The following is a 21,713-nucleotide window of genomic DNA, read 5'->3' as shown; positions in this document are numbered from 1 at the left end:
CAAAAAAAAAAAAAAAAAGCTAATATAAAACTCAATGGTTAAAAAAAAACCTGAATGCTTTCCCCTTATTATGAGAAACAATACAAGGACATCTGCTTTCACCACTTCTTTTCAACATTGTCCTATATCTTCCAGCTATGGCAATTAGAAAAAAGAAAAAAAAGCATCAACATTGGAAAGGAAGAAGTTAAACATTTCTAGTTTAGTTGCAGATAATATGATCTTGTACACAGGGAAAATCCAAGGAATTCACACACACACACACACACACACACACACACAAACCTATTAGAACTTACAGATGAGTTAGTTCTGCAAGGGTACAGGATACAAGATCAATATACAAATGTAGTTGTATTTCTATACATGGATAATGAACAATCAGAAAATAAAGTTAAGAATACAATTATATTTAGAATCACAGTAAAAAGCAGTAAAATGCTTAGAAATAAAACAGCAATAAAATGCTTGGTGGCCAGGCATAGTGGCTCATGCCTATAAATAATACTTCACAGGCATAAGCACTTTGGGAGCCAGAGCAGGAGGATCGCTTGAATCTCGGAATTCGAGACCAGCCCAGGCACAAAGTGAGGCCACGTTTCCACAAAAAAAATAAAAATAAAATAACCAAAACAAGGCCAAGTACGGTGGCTCATGCCTGTAATCCCAGGACTTTGGGAGGCCAAGGTGGGTGGATCTCCTGAGCTCAGGAGTTTGAGACCAGCCTGGGCAACATGGTGAAATCCCATCTCTACCAAAAATACAAAACTTTAGCCAGGTGTGGTAGCATGCACCTGTGGTCCCCGCTACTCAGGAGGCTGAGGTGGGAGGATGGCTTGGACCTGGGTGTCAGAGGTTGCAGTGAGCCGAGATGGTGCCACTGCACTCCAACCTGGGTGACAGAGTGAGACGCCATCTCAAAAAGTAAATAAATAAAAATGTTTTAAAAATGCTTGAGAGTATATTTAACAAAACAAATGTAAGACATTTACACTGAAAACTACAAGATAACATTAAAAAAAACTAAAAACCTAAATAAATAAAAAATCCTGCATTCATAGGTTGAAAATTTAATATTGTTAAGATGACAAAACAGATTCAATGCAATCCCTGTCAAAATCCTTGGTGTTTTTAATGCAGAAACAGAAAAACTTGACCCTAAAATTGATACAGAAATGCAAGGCAATGACCAAAACAATCCAAAAAAGAAGCAAGTTGGAAGACTCACACTTACTGATTTCAAAATTTGTTATAAAGCTACATTAATCAAGATTTGGGGGCATAGTAGCAACGGCTAAACATACAGATCTACAGAATATAACTGAGGGAATAAATATAAACCCTCACCTTTATATTCACTGTCAGTTCATTGGGAAAAGAATAATCTTTTCAACAAATGGTGTTGGTACAACTGGATAGTCACAAACAAACAAAAATGAAGTTGGACACCTATCTCCCATACTAGCAAAGGCCTAATCATAGCACACTGCATATCTTTAAATCTGCCTTCTCCACTAGAATAATTTTCCTAAAGGGCAGTGACAATCATATCCATCTTTGTAACACTGGTGCTCAATCTTTGGTGTAATGCAGTTGTTCAACAATATTAAATTAAACTCACAAAACTCCCTCTTTGAGGTGATAAAATATTTTAGGTACGACTGTTTAGTTACCCTACTACTAAAACGTTCAAGATGATATAAAAATCATGATCAAATTGTGCATAGTTGCTAATGACTGTTGTTATTATGACTACTTTACACTGAGAACCATAAATGATTAAAAATCTGGGAGAATACTTACTTCCACAGAGAAGACCTGCTCATGACTGGTTATTTCTCCACCAGGTAGAGTTCTCATTATTGTAGATTCAGGAGTCACAGTTGATTCTACTCTCTGAGAACTATTTATGTACATTTCATCACACTGTGATTGATCAACATTCAAATTATGGTGTGCTGACACATCATGTTTACTGCTTGTCGTTTTTCTCTTTTTTTTCTGCTTCTTAGAAGGATTCTGCCCATCTGATTGAGCTTTTCTTTGTCGAAACTGGGCAAGCTAAGAAAAAAAATTACCATTATTGTCAAAGATAATTTTTCTTTATTGCCACCAAGAAAAAAGCAGCTTTGGGAGTCTCTCTTTTAAAGACCAAACTATCACTAAAAAAAAATGATGACAAAATAAAGAACAATTATTACAGTCTTTAATGTAACTACTGGAATGCAAAGAAACATTTCTGAATAAACCTACTGAAATATTGAGGGGTAAGAACTGAAAACGTCATGTCTAAATAAAAGAAAATTCGCCCAGAATTAGGCAGAATAAGGGAAATCAGGCACTGTCATTCACGGCTTGGTGAGAATATAATCTCACCAAGATTTTATTTTATTTTTACTTTTTGAGACAGGGTCTTACTCTGTCACCCAGGCTAGAGTACAGCAGCACCATCACAGCTCACCTCAACCTTCTGGGCTCAACGGATCCTCCCACCTCAGCCCCCAAGTAGCTGGAACCACAGGAACATGTCATCACACCTGGCTAATTTAATTCTTGTATTTTTTGTACAGACAGGTTTCTGCCATGTTGCCCAGGCTGGGCTTCAATTCCCAGACTCAAGCAATCCATCTGCCTCAGCCTCCCCAAAATGCTGGGATTATAGACGTGAGCCACTGTGCTAGCCAATTTCTGGATTTTAGATTATATGAAAACACACACACATACACACACGCACACACAGAGCACTAAATGAATTTGCTTTCTGGAATTTCTGGGTCTTCTATTACTGTACACTAAAAACATTTAGTTCATGCAAAAAGATTTAGCTATATAAAGTGGTCACTGCAGCCTTATTTATAATGGGAAAAAAACTGGAAATAACTTAAATATCAAACAGCAGTGCTTTCTGGCCCTTAATCGTTTACATATCATCATCAGGATTTTTGTCCTATCCTAGAGCCACCTTTATGTATCATTTACTTAACATGTTTTAACCAATGTAGTTTTCTTATTTAAATTTATTTTAAGAACAGAGGCTTCTATTAGGTCAGTACAAAAACTGCAATTGCTTTTGCACTGACCTAATAGCCCCAAAATGGCGGCATAGAAGCAAGCTGCCTTCACTCCCCCTCACAGAAAACCAAAAACAAATATACAGCACCTAGATTATTACTGGCAATATCCCAGAACTCAAATATGAGGAAAAAAATAGTATTCAAGACCACAGAGAAGTGAAAAAACTCTGAGCAGAAGTTAAAAGAATTAGACTTTGATTTTCCTGATTCCCATTCTCCTAATCTGCCCAGCACCAAACATGGAAAATATTCCCCTGACTCACGGTTTCCACACTGGAAAAAGTAAGATCAAGGTGGACAACCAGCTTCCCCATCAACTTGGGCTCCTTGACAGGAGATCTGTCCCTGGCTCGACTCATGGGAAGTACTGGGAATATCTGAAGGGAGAAATATGCCTAACAGCCAGAGGCAAAGTGGGAATGCAAGACTACCATTCCTAGCCCTGAAAAACCCTGCTTTGTAACTTGGCCAAAGGAGACACCAAATCAGACTGGCTGTTCAGCAGCATCACACTGTAAGAGGTTCATGCCACAGGTCCTCTGGGCACGAGCCCCTAGCCAGCCTAGGGGCCTTTGGGACCTTACCATCAAGGATGGATAACACTGATTGTTTACTAGAACTGAGGCAAACTGGGGCTAAAGGCATCATATGCATTATATTATGGAGTACTGAAACGGAGGCAGTGACATACTGCAAAAATAAAAGACAGCAAAACATGAAAGATTCTCTAAGCAAACACACCCAGTAAAAGCTAAAACAAGCCAGACAGAGAAGACTAGAATAAATAACAAAATCTTCACTTTAAAAACATAGACATATATCCACAAGAAACAACAACAAATGGGAAACCTTGACTTAGTCAAATGGACAAAGCAAAGAACTAGTGAATGACCCTAACAAGAGAGAAATATGTGAAGTCTGTGAACAAGAATTCAAAATAGCAGTTTAAAGGAAACTTAGTGATCTCCATAACACAGACAAGCAATTCAGAAATTTACTACAAAAATTTAACAAAGATTAAAATTTTTTAATCAATCAAACAGAAATTCTGGAATTAAGAAATAGATTTGCTGAACAGAAAGAATCATTAGAGGCTTTCAACAGGAGAATGGATCAAACAGAAAAAAGAATCAGTGAGCTCAAAGACAGGCTACTTAAAAATACACAGAGGAGAAAAAATAAAGAATGAAAAGGAACAAAGATCACCTACAAGATACAGAAAATTACCTCGAAAGATCAAATCTAAGAATTATCAGTGTTCAAAGGGAGTTCTAGTCTTCACTGTCTGGCTTGTTTTGTTTTTTACTGAATGTGATCACTCAGAGTCTTTGTAATTTATGTATTGTTTTTGTATCTTTTTGTTTGTACTATGTCACTGCCTGTTCTTCAGCACTACATAATATAATGCCTAACTATAATGCAAGGGGAGAGAAATCTTATTCAAGAAATAATAAAAACTTTGGAAAACCGGAGAAAGAGATAAAATATCCAGGTATAGGAACATTAGAGAACAAGGCAGATTTGACCCAAAAAAGATTACTCCAAAGCATGTAATAATCAAACTTTCAATGGTCAAGGACAAACACAGGATCCTAAAAGTGGCAAAAGAAAAGAAGCAAACAAGGCATTAAAGAGCTGTACAAAAGAGCTACAATTTGTCTGGCAACAGACTTCTAAACAGATACCACAGAGGTCATACAGGAGGAAGAAACCATATAGGAGGATGTGGGACATGTTCAAAGTGCTGAAGGAAAAAAATAGCCACCCAAAGATACTGTATTCAGCAAAGTTATCCTTCAAATACAAAGAAGAGGAATAAAGTCTTTCACACACAAACAAAAGCTGAGAGAATTCACTAACACAGACCTGTCTGACAAGAAAAGCTAAAGAGAGTTCTTCAACCTGAAAGAAAAAACACTAATGTGAAGAAACAAAACATGTAAAGGTATACAACCCACAAGTAAAATTAAGTACATGGACAAACCCACAATACTCTAATACTGTAATTGTGGTGTAGCGCCCACTCGTAACTCTAGGATGAAGTCCAAAAGACAAACCTGCCAAAAACATTAATAGCTACAGCATCTTATTAAGAAATGGGCAATATAAAAACATGTAAATTGAGACAAAATAAAGTCAAAATGTGGAGGGAATGGAGTTATAGAGGGGTTTTTTTTTCTTTTTTTCTTTTGTTTCTATTCTTTTCTTTGTGATCCAAGGTAAGCTGTCATCTCGTTAAAATAACTTCTTGAACCTATGTCTTTTTAAGTCTCATGGTAACCACAATGCCAAAAACTGTACTATATTCACTACAAATAAAAATCAACAAATTAAAACATACTACCAGAAAAAAAAAATCACTTAACTTCAAAGAAAGAGAGTAAGAAAGGAAGAGAGGAATTACAAAACAATCAGAAAACAAGCAACAAAATAGCACTAGTAAGACCTCACTTATTAATAATAATACTGAATGTAAATACACTCAATTCTTCAGTTAAAATGGCGAAAGTGGCTGAATCAATACAGAAGTAAGACCTAACCATAAGCTGCCCACAAAAAACCCACTTCGCCTATTAAGAACATGCACAGACTGAAAGTGAAGGGGTGGAAAAGGATATTCCATGCAACTGGACACCAAAAAAGAACGGGAGTAGCTATACTTATATCAGATAAAACAGGCTACCAGTCAAGACTATAAAAAGAGACAAAGAAGGTCATTATATAATGATAAAGGGTCAATTCAGCAAGAGTATATAACTATTATAAATATCTATGCACCCAGCACCACAGCTCCCAAGCATAAAATGCAAGTATTAATAGATCTAAAGGGAGAGACAGACTGCAATACAATAATAGTAGGGAACTTAAATACCCCAATCCCGGTATTGGACAGATCATCCCAAGAGAAAATTAAAGAAAACATCAGAATTAAAATACACACTATGCCAAATAGGCCAGACTGATATTTACAGAACATTTCACCCAACTCCTGAAGAGTATTCTTTTCATCATGGAACATTCTCCGGAATAGACCATATATTAGGTCATAAAACAAGTCTCAACAAATTCAAAAGGTAGAAATCATATCAAGTATCGTTTCTGACCATAATGGAATAAAACTAAAAATCAGTCACAAGAAGAACCTCAGAAAACACAAACAAATAATAATTAAGCATGTTCCTGCTGGGCATGGTGGCTCATGTCTGTAATCCCAGCACTTTGAGTGGCTGAGGTGGGATGACTGCTTGAGCCCAGGAGTTCAAAACAAACCTGGACAACAAGATTTCACTTTGTTGCCCAGGTTGGTCTCAAACCTACAAAAATTCAAAACATTAGCTAGGCATGGTGTCCCACGCCTGTGGTCCCAGCTACTTGAGAGGCTCAGACAGGAGGATTGCTTGAGCCCAGGAGGTCCACTGCACTCCAGCCTGGGCAACAGAGAAAGGCCCTGTCTCAAAAAACAAAACAAACAAACAAACAAAAAACCAACATATTCCTGCAGGGCAAATGGGTTCATGACAAAATTAAAAGGGCAATTTTTAAATTTCCTGAAAGAAACGAAAGTGGAAATACAACATACCAAAATCTAGGTGATAAAGCAAAAGCAGTACTCAGAGGGAAATTTATACCAATAAAACAATACGAGAAAGACTTCAAACAACCAACCAAACAATGCACTGCAAGGAACTAGAAAACCAAGAACAAACCAAACCCAAAATTAGTAGAAGAAAAGAAATAACAAAAATCAGAGCAGAGACAAATGAAATTGAGGCCAAAACAGTCAATACAGAAGTCAATGAAACAAAAAGTTGCTTTTCTGAAAACATAAACAAAATCAACAAAACTTTAGTTATACTAATTGTCACAAAAGGAGAAAGGTCAAATAAAATCAGAAATGAAAAAGAAGATATAAAAACTGAGACCATGGAAATACAAAAATCATTACAGACTATTATAAACAACTATATGCTAACAAATTCAAAAACTTAGAATAAAAAGATAAGTAAATTTCTGGACACATAGAACCCACCAAAATTGAACCATGAAGAAATAGAAAACCTCAACAAACCAATAATGAAATCAAAGCCTCAATAAAAAGTCTCTCATCAAGCTGGGAGTGGTGGCTCACACCTGTAATCTCAGCACTTTCAGAGGCCGAAGTAAGCAGATTGCTTGAGCATGAACTCAGGAGTTTGAGACCAGCCTGGGCAACATGGCAAATTCTCGTCTCTACCAAAATACAAAAAAATTAACCAGGCATGGTGGCACATGCCTGTGGTCCCAGCTACTTGGGAGGCTGACATGGCAAGACGGCTTGAGCCCAGGAGGCAGAGGTTGCAGTAACCTGTGAACACACCACTGCACCCCAGCCTCACAACAGAATGAGACCCAATCTCACACACACACACACACACACACACACACACACACACACACACACACACAGAGTCTCCCATCAAAGAAAAGCCCAGGACTTGATGGCTTCACTTCTGAATTCTACCAAACATTTGAAGAAAGAATAACAATTCTCCACAAACTCTTCAAAAAACTGAAGAGAAGGGAGTACTTCCAAACTCATTCTATGAAACCAACATTACCCTGATACCAAAACCAGACAAGAACACAACAGAAAAAGAAAACTACAGGCCAATATCACTGATGAACATAGATGCAAAAATCCTCAACAAAATACTAGCAAACTGAATTCAACAACACATTAAAAAGATCATTCACCATGATCAAGTGGGATTCATCCCAAAGATACAAGGATAGTTAAACATGTGCAACTCAACAAATGTGATACATCACATTGAAAGAATCAAGAACACCACCCTATGACCATTTCAATTAATGCTGAAAAAGCATTTAATACAATTCAACATCCCTCAACAAACTGGATACAGAAGAATACCTCAAAATAATAAAGGCCATATATGGCAAACCCACAGCTCATATCACACTGAATGGGGAAAAATTAAAAGCCTTTCCTCTAAATCTGGAACAAGACCAGGAGGTCCACTTTCACGCAACATAATATTGGAAGTCCTGGCCACAGCAACTAAGCAAGAGAAAAAAATAAAGGACAACCAAATTGGAAAGGAAAAGGTCAATTTAGCCTTATTTGCATACAATATGATCTTATACTTAGAAAAACCTAAAGACTCCACCAAAAGCTGTTAGAACTGATAAACAAATTCAGTAAAATAGCAGGATACACAATCAACATACAAAAATCAGTAGCAGTTATGTATACCAACAGCAAACAATCTGAAAAAGAAATCAAGAAAGTAATCCCATTTACTATAGCTACAAAGAATATAAAATACCCAGAAATCAATTTAATTAAAGAAGTAAAAAATCTATACAAGGAAAACTATAAAACAGTGATGAAAGAAATGGAACAGGACATTAAAAAATGGAGAGAAATCCATGTTTGTGGATTAGAAGAATATTGTAAAAATGATACACTACCCAAAGCAACTTACAGATTCAATACGATCCCTATTGAAATACCAATGCCATTACTCACAAAAATAGAAAAAACAATCTGAAAATGTTGATAGAAACCACAAAAGATCACAGACAGCCAAAGCAAAAAGCTAAAGCAAAGCTGGAAGCATCACACTACCTGACTTCAAAATATACTACAAAGCCATACTAACAAATCAGCATGGTCTTGGCATAAAAACAGACACACAGACAAATGGAACAAAACAGAGAACCCAGATATAAATTCACACATTTACAGTCAACTCATTTTCTACAAAGGTGCCAAGAATATACAACGTCCAGAAAATAGACATCAGAGTTAAACTACACACTAGACTAAATAGGCTAAACTGATATTTACAAAACATTTCACCCAACTGCTGAAGAATACACATTCTTTTACTCAGCACATGGAACATTCTCCAGAACAGACCATATAGTCTGAGAAAAGGACAATCTCTTCAATAAATGATGCTGGGAAAATTGGATAACCATATGTAGAAGAATGAAACTACATATGTATCTCTTACCATATACAAAAATATCCTATCAAAATGGACTAAAAAATCTAAAACCTAAAACTACTAAAAGAAGACAGTAGAGAAATACTCTAGAACATTGGTCTGGGGAAAGTTTTTTTTTGTCTAAGATCTCAAGAGCACAGACAACCAAAGCAAAAACAAATGGAACCAGGCTAAAAAGTTTCAGAAGCGTGGTGGCTCATACCTGTAAGCCCAGCACAATGGGCGGCCAAGGCAGGAGAATCACGTGAGCCTGAGAGTTTGAGACTGGCCTGGATAACATAGTGAGACATAGATCTATCACTATAAAAAATAAATAATTAAAAAAATGCTTCCAAAGCTAAAAAGCTAAAAAGTTTCTGTACAGCAAAGGAAACAATCAAAACAAAGTGAAGAGACAACCCACAGAATGGGAGAAAATAGCTACAAACTACTCATCTGACAGGGAGTTAACAACAACCAGAATATATAAGAAGTTCAAACAGCTGGACAGCAAAAGAGCAAATAATCTGACTAAAACATGGGCAAAAGATCTGAATAGACATTTCTCAAAAGAATACAAGTGGCCAACAAGTATATGAAACAATGCTCAATGTTACTAATCATCAGAGAATTGCAAATCACAACCACCATGATATATTATCTCACTGCAGTTAAACTGACTTTTATCAAAAAGACAGGGAATAACAGATGCAGGGGAGGATGTGGAAAGAGAAGAACCCTTGTACACTGTTAATAGAAATGTAAATCAGCACAGCCACTATGGAAAACTGTATGGAGGATTTCTAAAAAACTAAAAATAGAACTATCATAGGATCCAGCAATTCCCCTACTGGGTATATATTCAAAAGAAAGGAAATCAACATATAAAGGAGATATCTGCATTCCCATTTTTTTTTTTGTAATAGTATTCACAATAGCTAAAATATGAAATTAGCCTAAGTGCAAATCAATTGATAAACCGATAAAGAAAACGTGGTATGTATACAATGGAATATTATTCAGTCACAAAAAAAACAAATTGTCATTTGCAGCACCACGGACACAACTGGAGGACATTATGTTAAGTGAAATAAGCACAGAAAGACAAATATCACATGTTCTCACTCATATATGGGAGGTGAAAAAGTAGACGAAAATAGTGAGTAGATTGGTGGTTACCAGAGACTGGGAAGGGTAGGAGGGTGGAGAAGATGAAGAGGGGCTGACAATGGGTACAAAGAAGAGTTTAACAGAAGAAATAAAACCTAGTATTTGATAGATTGGTAGGGTGACTATAGTTTACAAAAATCTACTGAATATTTCAAAATAGCTAGAAGAAAATAATTTGAATATTTCTAAAAAATATTTGAATATCCAATTAAAGGTAACGGACATCCCAATTACACTGATTTGATCTTTACAAACTATATGAGTGCATTAAATTATCACATGTATTCCCAAAATATATACATTACACATCAATAAAAATTTTAAAGTAAATTTATTTTAAAAGGAGACTTTCTATCCCTGGCACAAATTAAATGTATCACTGTCATTTCTTTTTTAGAAAAGTAAACAAAAACAAATACAATGAAAAAATTATTAAAATTTTAGTTAGATTTTGTTGAAGGGTATGAGAGAAATGGGCAAGTGTTAAAAGGATGTTAAAGATATATGAGTATCAAACAGACTCTTGGCTATCATAAGCAGATGAACTAAAAGAAAACTGGCAAACCTCATAATAACTTTCTTACAATACTATCTAATGTTTTTCTCTATTTTTCTATTTTTTTATTGTTATAGATTTAGAGGGTACAAATCCAGTTTTATTACATAGTGGTGAAGTCTGGGCTTTTAGGGTAGGCATTACCCAAATAGTGTACATTGTACCCATTTACCAATGTTTTTAATACTGGATCAGGATAGACCTAAAATATCACCACCTAACATCAGATGTATCACATGCTTTAGGCAACACTAGGTTAACTATTATGACTCCATATTAAAATATTAATGTAAACCATTATTGCTAACAAAAATGTTCATGACACAGTAGTAGGTATATTACTGCTGTATGATCGATTTTTATGAAAAAATATGTACACCTCTTTATATTTATTTATTTTATTATTATTATTATTTATTATTATTATTATTATACTTTAAGTTCTAGGGTACATGTACATAACGTGCAGGTTTGTTACATATGTATACTTGTGCCATGTTGTTGTGCTGCACCCATCAACTCGTCAGCACCCATCAACTCGTTATTTACATCAGGTATAACTCCCAATGCAATCCTTCCCCCCTCCCCCCTCCCCATGATAGGCCCCGGTGTGTGATGTTCCCCTTCCCGAGTCCAAGTGATCTCATTGTTCAGTTCCCACCTATGAGTGAGAACATGCGGTGTTTGGTTTTCTGTTCTTGTGATAGTTTGCTAAGAATGATGGTTTCCAGCTGCATCCATGTCCCTACAAAGGACACAAACTCATCCTTTTTTATAGCTGCATAGTATTCCATGGTGTATATGTGCCACATTTTCTTAATCCAGTCTGTCACTGATGGACATTTGGGTTGATTCCAAGTCTTTGCTATTGTGAATAGTGCCGCAATAAACATACGTGTGCATGTGTCTTTATAGCAGCATGATTTATAATCCTTTGGGTATACACCCACTAATGGGACGGCTGGGTCATATAGTACATCTACTTCTAGATCCTTTAGGAATCGCCATACTGTTTTCCATAATGGTTGAACTAGTTTACAATCCCACCAACAGTGAAAAAGTGTTCCTATTTCTCCACATCCTCTCCAGCACCTGTTGTTTCCTGACTTTTTAATGATCGCCATTCTAACTGGTGTGAGATGGTATCTCATTGTGGTTTTGATTTGCATTTCTCTGATGGCCAGTGATGATGAGCATTTTTTCATGTGTCTGTTGGCTGTATGAATGTCTTCTTTTGAGAAATGTCTGTTCATATCCTTTGCCCACTTTTTGATGGGGTTGTTTGTTTTTTTCTTGTAAATTTGTTTGAGTTCTTTGTAGGTTCTGGATATTAGCCCTTTGTCAGATGAGTAGATTGCAAAAATGTTCTCCCATTCTGTAGGTTGCCTGTTCACTCTGATGGTAGTTTCTTTTGCTGTGCAGAAGCTCTATGGAACCAAAAAAGAGCCCGCATCTCCAAGACAATCCTAAGTCAAAAGAACAAAGCTGGAGGCATCACGCTACCTGACTTCAAACTATACTACAAGGCTACAGTAACCAAAACAGCATGGTACTGGTACCAAAACAGAGATATAGACCAACGGAACAGAACAGAGCCCTCAGAAATAATACGACACATCTACAGCCATCTGATCTTTGACAAACCTGAGAGAAACAAGAAATGGGGAAAGGATTCCCTATTTAATAAATGGTGCTGGGAAAATTGGCTAGCCATAAGTAGAAAGCTGAAACTGGATCCTTTCCTTACTCCCTATACGAAAATTAATTCAAGATGGATTAGAGACTTAAATGTTAGACCTAATACCATAAAAACCCTAGAGGAAAACCTAGGTAGTACCATTCAGGACATAGGCATGGGCAAAGACTTCATGTCTAAAACACCAAAAGCAATGGCAGCAAAAGCCAAAATTGACAAATGGGATCTCATTAAAGAGCTTCTGCACAGTATTATTTTTTTTTTTGAGACAGAGTCTCGCTGTCGCCCGGGCTGGAGTGCAGTGGCGCAATCTCCGCTCGCTGCAGGTTCATGCCGTCCTCCTGCCTCAGCCTCCCAAGTAGCTGGGACTACAGGCGCACGCAGCCACACCAGGCTAATATTTTTTGGGTTTTTCTGTTTTTTTGTTTTTGTTTTTGTTTTTTTTGAGACGGAGTCTCGCTCTGTCGCCCAGGCTGGAGTGCAGTGGCCGGATCTCAGCTCACTGCAAGCTCTGCCTCCCGGGTTTACGCCATTCTCCTGCCTCAGCCTCCCGAGTAGCTGGGACTACAGGCGCCTGCCACCTCGCCCTGCTAGTTTTTCGTATTTTTAGTAGAGACGGGGTTTCACAGTGTTAGCCAGGATGGTCTCGATCTCCTGACCTCACGATCCACCGGTCTTGGTCTCCCAAAGTGCTGGGATTACAGGCGTGAGCCACTGCGCCCGGCCTGTACACCCCTTTTAACAGAGAAGGCAGGACTCAAACTCACATCCTTCAACAATTATATCTAGCTGGAATTTTAATAACATCGTACTTGTAGGCATAGAGAAACTCTGGAAGAATATAACTAATAACTTTGGTGTATCTCTGGACTTGAGATTGCAGGTATTTTTCCTTTTGCTCATGTGAAATTTCCTTTTTTATGCAATAGATTTTCTAATTTTTCTAAGAAGCAACTATTAGCCACCTATTCTTAAATTGAATTTGAGCTGTTTGGTCATTCTGAGAGGAGAGAAACAAAAGAATAAGAAAAAGTGTAAGTTTCTTTGTGCCTTAAAAAAAAGAAATACACTACTAGTATTAATAGATTACTAGTATTAATTAGACCAATTACAACAATGGCCAGAAAATTTATCATAAAAATAAAGCAATTTTTAATGATGCCCATATTACTATCAAAATATGTGACAAATATGTTATCTACAGAATAACACACAACATATTTTATACTTATTTTGTCTGCTGTGGATGAAGGAAAGTATACGTATTGTTTACTTAATGAAGACATCTAATTTGTAAATCAGAAATAGCTAATCACTAGCCCAGTAGAATATAAAAATAGATTATATTTAAATTTTTTCCCAGTTATTCAGCAACTACACAGTTATTTCACCTCATGTCTCCTTGAGGAACAGGTGCAAGACCAGTTGCCTCTATCTGTACATTAAGCAACTGGAATGCACTTAAACTACTTTGGAGGACAGCAAATTCATTCTTAAAAATAAACCAACTGGAATACTGCTAAATATATTATCTGTAAATGGAATCAGAATTCTAGGCGCATTGTTTAAAAAGAAAAGATTCCTAAGAGAGAATGCAAAACCAAAAGAAATTAATAGTATTATTAATATTTATGCTCAATTTCAGAAACTTAAAATTCTACATTGTCTGCATTAGAAAATACATTGAGACAGCAAAATATATCAGGGCAAAGATGAAAATTTTGTTTGAGATTCCAACTGTAATTAGGGTATACATAATTTATATTTAATATTTATTCAGATTTGCAAACACATAATATATGAGAAAAAAAACTTTGCATTATAAAAAGTTCAATTAAAAATCTGAGACAATAATATTCATTATTAAATGAACCCAAATTAAAAAGACAATGGATAGATATGGAATAAAAAGAGGAATTTTTCTATTATAGTGCTTAGAATGCATCACTTTTAAGGACATTAAATTACCATGGCATTGTTTTAGGCCTATGTTACTGATTATATGAAGTCATATTATTTTTCAGATTAACCAGAAGGTAAGTTCAATGAGGGTAAGGGCTTTTCTTTTGTTCACTGCTATACATACAAAGCCTAAAATAATATTCAATAAATACATGTTAAGAAAAAATAATTTATCTTTTACAGAAAAGTCACCGTTAAGCAATAATTTTAAGCACCACTTCATAGGACTTGAGAACCAAAACAGTCTAACAGGCATATTTAATTCTACTATCTTAAAACCTCATGGTTTCAAAATTAACAAATTTCTAGTTACTTATTAAATGAATTAAAACACAAAAAATTATAATCTCTCTCCTCCACCAAAAGAAAAAAAGCAAAACAAAATTTAAATTCTCAGAAAAATAATACCTACAATAACTTTTTAGCAAGAGTTCTGTTTGGTAAAAATGTGAGAGAGGGAACAAGATTATATATATCCAATTTCTTACATTAATAGATATTTAAGCTATTTACTTTCAATCTGAAAAATGGCAAGCTAGCAGATAAGGAAAAAATTCTACTCAATTAGGTAATCATCTTATACTGAAATGATGCACTTTAAATTTCTGAGAAAACATTTATTCTAAAACATGATGAAAATTCAGACTACAGCCATCTGTGTTTGTTATTTGGAAGCCAATTATAAAAATGTTAACATATGTAGTCACAGAAATAGTTGCAAGATTTACTGGAAAGATATTATGTCCATATACAATTGTCTTTCAAAACTGGTTTGAATCTCAAGCAAATGTCTTACTCTGATCAGAACATGAATAAATGACTTAATACAAATAATAACTGATTGCTTAAACTCAAGATTTTTAACTTAATAAATGATCATTCTGAATAAAACAATGAATTTTCAAAATGCTGTATAAAATATGCCACGTTTTGGCTGGGTGCGGTGGCTCACACCTATAATCCCTGCAGTTGGGGAGGCTGTGGGCGGATCGTCTGAGGTCAGGAGATGTAGACCAGCCTGACCAACGTGGTGAAACCTCGTCTCTACTAACAACACAAAAATTAGCTGGGTGTGGTGGTAGGCACCGTAATCCCAGCTACTCTGGAGGCTGAGGCAGGAGAATCACTTAAACCTGGGAGGCGGGGGTTGCAGCGAGCCGAGATGGCACCACTGCACTCCAGCCTGGGCAAAAGAGTGAGACTGTCTCAAAAAAAAAAAAAAAAAAAAAAAAGCCAAGTTTTTATAATGTCACTTCAAAAATTCAACTATTTGGAATCTCTTCAGTTTCTTGAGTGTTCATTGTTCATTATGTGCCAGGCACTGTGCTAGACATGTGTCAAAATATATGATCTTAACAGTAGGACCCTTTAGTCTACTATTATTTAATAACAGTCCCTCATTTCATCAAGTTATGAGAAATAAATGAGAAAAAAGCTAATACACAATTTCATAAACTCAACAGTCCTATATATATTTAAGGAGGTGGTATGGGAACCTCTCTTGTCCTGATTTCTTCATAGAAGGCTTTCCAAAAGAGATGTGGTTGTAGAGTTTTACCTGTGAAGAAAATAACTTGGCATATGTCAGGTAGTAAGTAGTGTATTTATTCAACAGATATTTATTGACTGCCCACCATGTATGCAACTTTGTGCTAAGGTAAGACATGTAGTGAGGAATAAAAGAGATATAAACCCTACTCTCATGAATTGTAATACAGGTGGGAAAAACAAATTAAATATAGATAAACACAGAAATGTATCATCTCAAGTGATAAAAAGTGCTTTGAAGAAAAAGGTACTAGGAGAGCCTCAGACAGAAAAGATTTAATTTAGATGGGGTCATGTGGGGAGAAGTCAGGAAATGTTGAAAGAATGTGGAAACTGAGATTTAAAGATGAATATGGGTTATCTGTCCAAGATCATAAGCAGTAAGCAGCAAAATAAAATGGAACAACAATATCTGACTCAAAATCCAACTTTCAATTATACCATTTGCTTTCCATGCATTCTCATCTCGCTTTTCATTCATCTGTCATTACAGTACAATCCTAGAACACTAACTTAAAGAACATGAGCAAGTGATATCACCAAACAGACAAGTGCTTTTTTGATAAGACTGGAGAGAAAATAAAAACAAACACAATGACACAAATATACTCTAGAGAGAATGGTACAAAATATTACTTAAATGTGTTACCTAGTTTCTCCAGTATTCAAAAATAGCGGTAAATAGAGCTGTTTTTTGTTTTTGCTGTAGAAAAGTTAAAAAATACTAATTAATTCTAATTATGATGACTATATATATTTGTCAATGCTGCCTTTAAACGTTTTTAATATTCCTTAACGAATGATAAACAAGAATGCTATACAAACGACTACAACAAAACTCCAGTAGCCTAACTAGGGAAATAAAAAGATTGTAACAGTTGTCCCAAAGACCATTTGTAAATGAAGTTGAAGTAAGGCAACTGAAAGCAAAGAAGATAAAAGCAACATTTTAAGTATGCTCTAAAGTATTATTAAATACCACAAAGATACAAACTGTTGGAAAATAACAGTGCCAAATAGGCCTGAGGGAATCAGGAATGGAAAAGACCACAGGATTTTATACTATTGAGTGACCAGTTCAGTCCTACTTATAGCCTATAATCTCATTTAATATAATGATATAATTTTTTTTTAATAAAGGTTTTGGACCACCATCATATCTAAAAAGAAAACAAATTCTGCAGCTTAAGAAACCATCTAAATGTTGCATATTTTAACACAATTTCATTGCCTGCCACATAAACACAAATGTTTATTTGTTGAATGAAAATAATGTTTCAAAAAGAGTATGTGCTTTGGGAAGCTAAAGTGGAAGATCACTTGAGGCCAGGAGTTTGAGGCCAGCCAGAACAGCATAAGAAGATCCATCTCTTAAAAAAGTAAATTTTTTAAAAAAAATTAGCCAGGAGTGGTGGCCCACACCTTTGGTCCCAGCTACTTGAAAGGCTGAGGTGGAAGGACTGCTTGAGCCCAGGAGTGAGGCTGCACTGAGCTAGGATCACATCACTGCACTCCACTCCAGGCTGGGCAACAGAGTGAGACCCTATCTCAAAAATAGTAATAATAATAAAATTAAAATTATTTTAAAAACCAAGGTGATATATCAGGTCCATGGTTACACTATTGCACAACCATGCAATGTAACAACATGCAGCTGTCAAAAATAATGTTTTCAAGTCAACGTGGTGGCTCATGCCTGTAATCCTAGCACTTTGAGAGGCTGAGGTGGGCATATTGCTTAAGCCCAGGAATTCAAGACAAACCTGGGCAACATAGTGAAACCTCATCTCTACAAAAAATACAAAAATTAGCCAGGCATGGTGGCGCAGGCCTGTGGTCCTAGCCACTTGGCAGGCTGAGGTGGAAGGGACACTTGAGCCTGAGCGGTGGAGAATGGAGTGAGCTACTACATTCCGGCCTGGCTGACAGAGACCCTGTCTCAAATAATAATAATAATAATAATAAATAATAATAATAATGATGATGATGATGTTTTCAAAAAAAATCTTAATGAGGGAAAATGCTCTCAACATAAACTTGGGTAAAAAAGAACAAAACTGCATATATAAAGATTTAAGTAACATTTTACTTATGCATAGAAACAAAGAATAGACAATAACAAACTATTCAAAATCATTACTTGTAGGTTATAACACAACAGGTAATTGTTTTTCTCTTTGAATGATCTTTACTGCCTGACTCCCTCACACAACTCTAAAGAATACTCACTAATAAAATTGTCATGGGCCCATATGCTAATATCACTATTTTTTTAAAGGATATATACAACTACATACCTACTAGAAATCTTATCCCTAAAGAGAAAGAAAGTGCTGTTTAGATGCCACCTATCTCTGCTTCATTTTATAGTCATCTCGGTTACTGCTAACAATGAACAGCGAGAAGAATGGCATTTTGCCCCAACCTTATCTACCCTAAGCATATTATTAAGTTTAATCCCATTAAAAATAAACAACAAATTAACACCGCACAGTTTATGTAAAGAAGAATGCCCAAAGCAAGGTATATTTGTAACAAACAGACACTCTCTAACAGCATAAAATGCATGCCAGTTTACCATCTGAGGTTAACTCATTTATAAACCTATATTATACATTATTCCCTTTTATATGGATATATTTTTGCAGGAAATATTTGCTAAAAAATGAAAGAACTGCTGCATCTGGTCAGCATAGTGGTCCATGTTGATGGACATCGGGTATCCAGCATCCATCATCAACTCCCATGGACATCTGTGAGATATTTATGTGATGAAACCAGGCATGTAATAAACACATGAATATCAGTTTGCTTTTGACTTCACTCCCTCTTCTTACTCTATTCCTGAACATAGTCACTACCCCCAAGGACTGAAGGACCTTGGGATCATGATCTCTGCGTATCTCTAAACCCTTAGCATGTGCTGTACATCATAACAGAAAAAAAATAGCACAGTGGCAGTATTTATAACAGTAAAAACTGGAAACAACCCAAATACTTACTGACCTCACAATGGATACTGATGTAAATTCCTATAATGGAATACTATGCGGAAGTAAACATGCTCTACATGATACTGAACAAAAGGCAAATCACTGATGACTTCATATACCATTAAGTTCAAGCACAGGAAAACGAATATGTTGTATGTGTACATAGATGTGGTATAGAAAAGCAAGGAAATAAACAAATTCAGAACTATAGGTACCTCAAGTGAAGGGTTGGGATGATATGAGGAAAGGTTTCAAATATATTCATATGTGTATGCTTCTTCAGCAGGGTGACAGGTATAGAGGTGTTCTTTTTATCATCAGTCTTTATTTTATACATACATTTCACATATATTCTTTTGTAGAAGAAACATTTAAGTATAAAGTATGTAGAACTTCCTTCTGAGGGAACTAACCAGTGCTCATAGCTTCTCCCATCCATGACACCCCTGCCTCTCCTCCCACCCTAAGTTTGATAAGGAAAGAAAGGTCAATCGGTTAGATTCTTCTCTTAGAATTAGGGAACAAGGAGGTAATAAAGTTGTCCAGAAAGATAACATGAGGAGATTCATCTTATATAAAGGATTCTAAAAGGAGTGCATCATGAAATAATCATATCAATCTACAGATACTCCTAAAATCATCTATAAAGTACAGTTTACATAATCAACCTACTAAACATGTTACAGACTATAAAACGCTTCTGTTTGTATCCAACACAGTCAATTTTCCTTCTGGCATTGAATCATCCCTATTCCTTCAGTTCCACACCAAGTAAAGTAGGTGGCTTAGAAGAGGTCGTGAGACATAATCACAGTGTTGTAGAATCAAGTAAAGTGGCTGTGTTAGTGGGTCCTAAAGTTTACTGCTCACTGGGGATCTTTACAAAAAATAGTGAGGGCTGACACCCCAGATTTTCTGATTTTGCTATGGGATGTAATGTATGCATCAAAAAATTTGTAAAGCTTCCCTGGTGTTTCCCATATGCAGCAAAATTTGGGAGCCTCTAGGCTCGATGATTACTCTGTAAGTAGATGTGTTTCTATATTTATATAATTTTTATATTCCCCTTCTTTGTTCTTTTTAAAGTATATTTAGTAGAGCTGGGCAGTGGCTCATGCCCATAACCCCAGGACTTCAGGAGGCTGAGGTGGGAGGATCACTCAAGCCCAGGACCAACCTAGGCAACACAGTGAGACCCTGCCTCTATAAAAAATAATTGGGCATGGTGGCACGTACCTGTAGTAGTTACTTGGGAGGCTGAGGTGGAAGGATTACTAGAATCCAGGAGGTTGAGGCTGCAGTGAGTCATGATCATGCCACTGCACTCCAGCTTAAGTGACAGAGTGAGACCCTGTCTCAAAATAAATAAATAAAGGTATATTTAGTAGGAAACAATTCCATTGGCTAGAACAGATTTGGAGACTCATCCCATAATTTTGGTCATGTGCAAACTGATATGTAGGCAAGGAAGCTGATCTACAAAGAGAGGAGCATAACATATTGTGAAAGTGAGAGAAAAAAAATGATGGAGAGAATGGCACCAGTTTCCAATGGCTTTTCAGTTTCCATGAGGCCCAGCTATACTCTGAACTTCCTCTGAAACCTCCACATCTTTACAATTACCCTCTCTTTTCTCTCCTTTACTTAACTGGGTTTTGTTTGTTTGTTTGTTTTGGAACAAAAGAGCCCTACTAGAATTAGATTGCTTACACTTGGCTATTTTAATCAAGTAAATATTTTATGTTAAAAAAGGAACATAGTGGTTTTTATTACTTCATTTGTACAGCAATAACATACAACTGCCACCTGGTGGCAGCATACCTATCTTAAGGTGAGATTTTGTGTGTGTGTTGGGGCGGGGGGTAAAGAAATAACATTAGAGGTTAACCATGACAAACACACATTCTTTAACAGTATTCCACTACTTTTAGGATAACATCCACAACATTTTAAATGTCATATGTGGCTCCTCATTATCTGATCCCTAGTTCTCCAATCCCATTTTCTGTTATATAGCTTAATCCTCTATACTCCAGAATGACAATAATGATGATAATGCCTGACACTTTTTTTTTTTTTTTTTTTTTTTTTTTTTTGAGACGGAGTCTCGCTCTGTCGCCCAGGCTGGAGTGCAGTGGCCGGATCTCAGCTCACTGCAAGCTCCGCCTCCCGGGTTCACGCCATTCTCCTGCCTCAGTCTCCCGAGTAGCTGGGACTACAGGCGCCCGCCACCTCGCCCGGCTAGTTTTTTGTATTTTTTAGTAGAGATGGGGTTTCACCGTGTTAGCCAGGATGGTCTCGATCTCCTGACCTCGTGATCCGCCCGTCTCGGCCTCCCAAAGTGCTGGGATTACAGGCTTGAGCCACCGCGCCCGGCCTGCCTGACACTTCTTGAACACTTCTTACAAACTGATGTTCTAAATGTTTTATACTTATCAGTGAATCCTCACAACAACCCCAAGTGCCAAGGCAGGTACTATTATTGTTCTCATTTTCTAGAGGAGGAACAGAGGAAGAGAGAGGTTAAGTAAATTCCTGATGTCAAAAAACTAGTAAACGGCAGAGTCAGGACTTGAGCCTAGATGGTCTGGTCCAGTCCAACCTCATAACCACTACAATTATCAATTCAAAATCTTTGAAAAATTCCATTTAGATGTATAATAAGGAACTTATAAAATGTACAAAACTGATTTCACAATCTTGCCTAAGTCAACAACTGAA

The 21,713-nt window shown here is 36.3% G+C and overlaps 1 protein-coding gene across 16 annotated transcripts in view; it reads right to left on the bottom strand.

The window, feature by feature from the left end:
- The window catches only part of LOC105475486 (A-kinase anchoring protein 9), a 172,792-nt gene that overhangs the window by 138,438 nt on the left and 12,641 nt on the right, over positions 1–21,713 (bottom strand). For all 16 annotated transcript variants that reach the window (XM_071094804.1, XM_011730759.3, XM_071094809.1 and 13 more), the window contains one exon: positions 1,804–2,061. In XM_071094804.1, coding sequence (XP_070950905.1) covers positions 1,804–2,061 — 258 coding nt within the window. The remainder of the gene's footprint in view (positions 1–1,803; positions 2,062–21,713) is intronic.

This window comes from Macaca nemestrina, chromosome 4, assembly GCF_043159975.1.
Source record: "Macaca nemestrina isolate mMacNem1 chromosome 4, mMacNem.hap1, whole genome shotgun sequence".
In the NCBI taxonomy this organism is placed as follows: Eukaryota; Metazoa; Chordata; class Mammalia; order Primates; family Cercopithecidae; genus Macaca; species Macaca nemestrina.
This window is presented reverse-complemented; position numbering and strand designations above follow the sequence as displayed.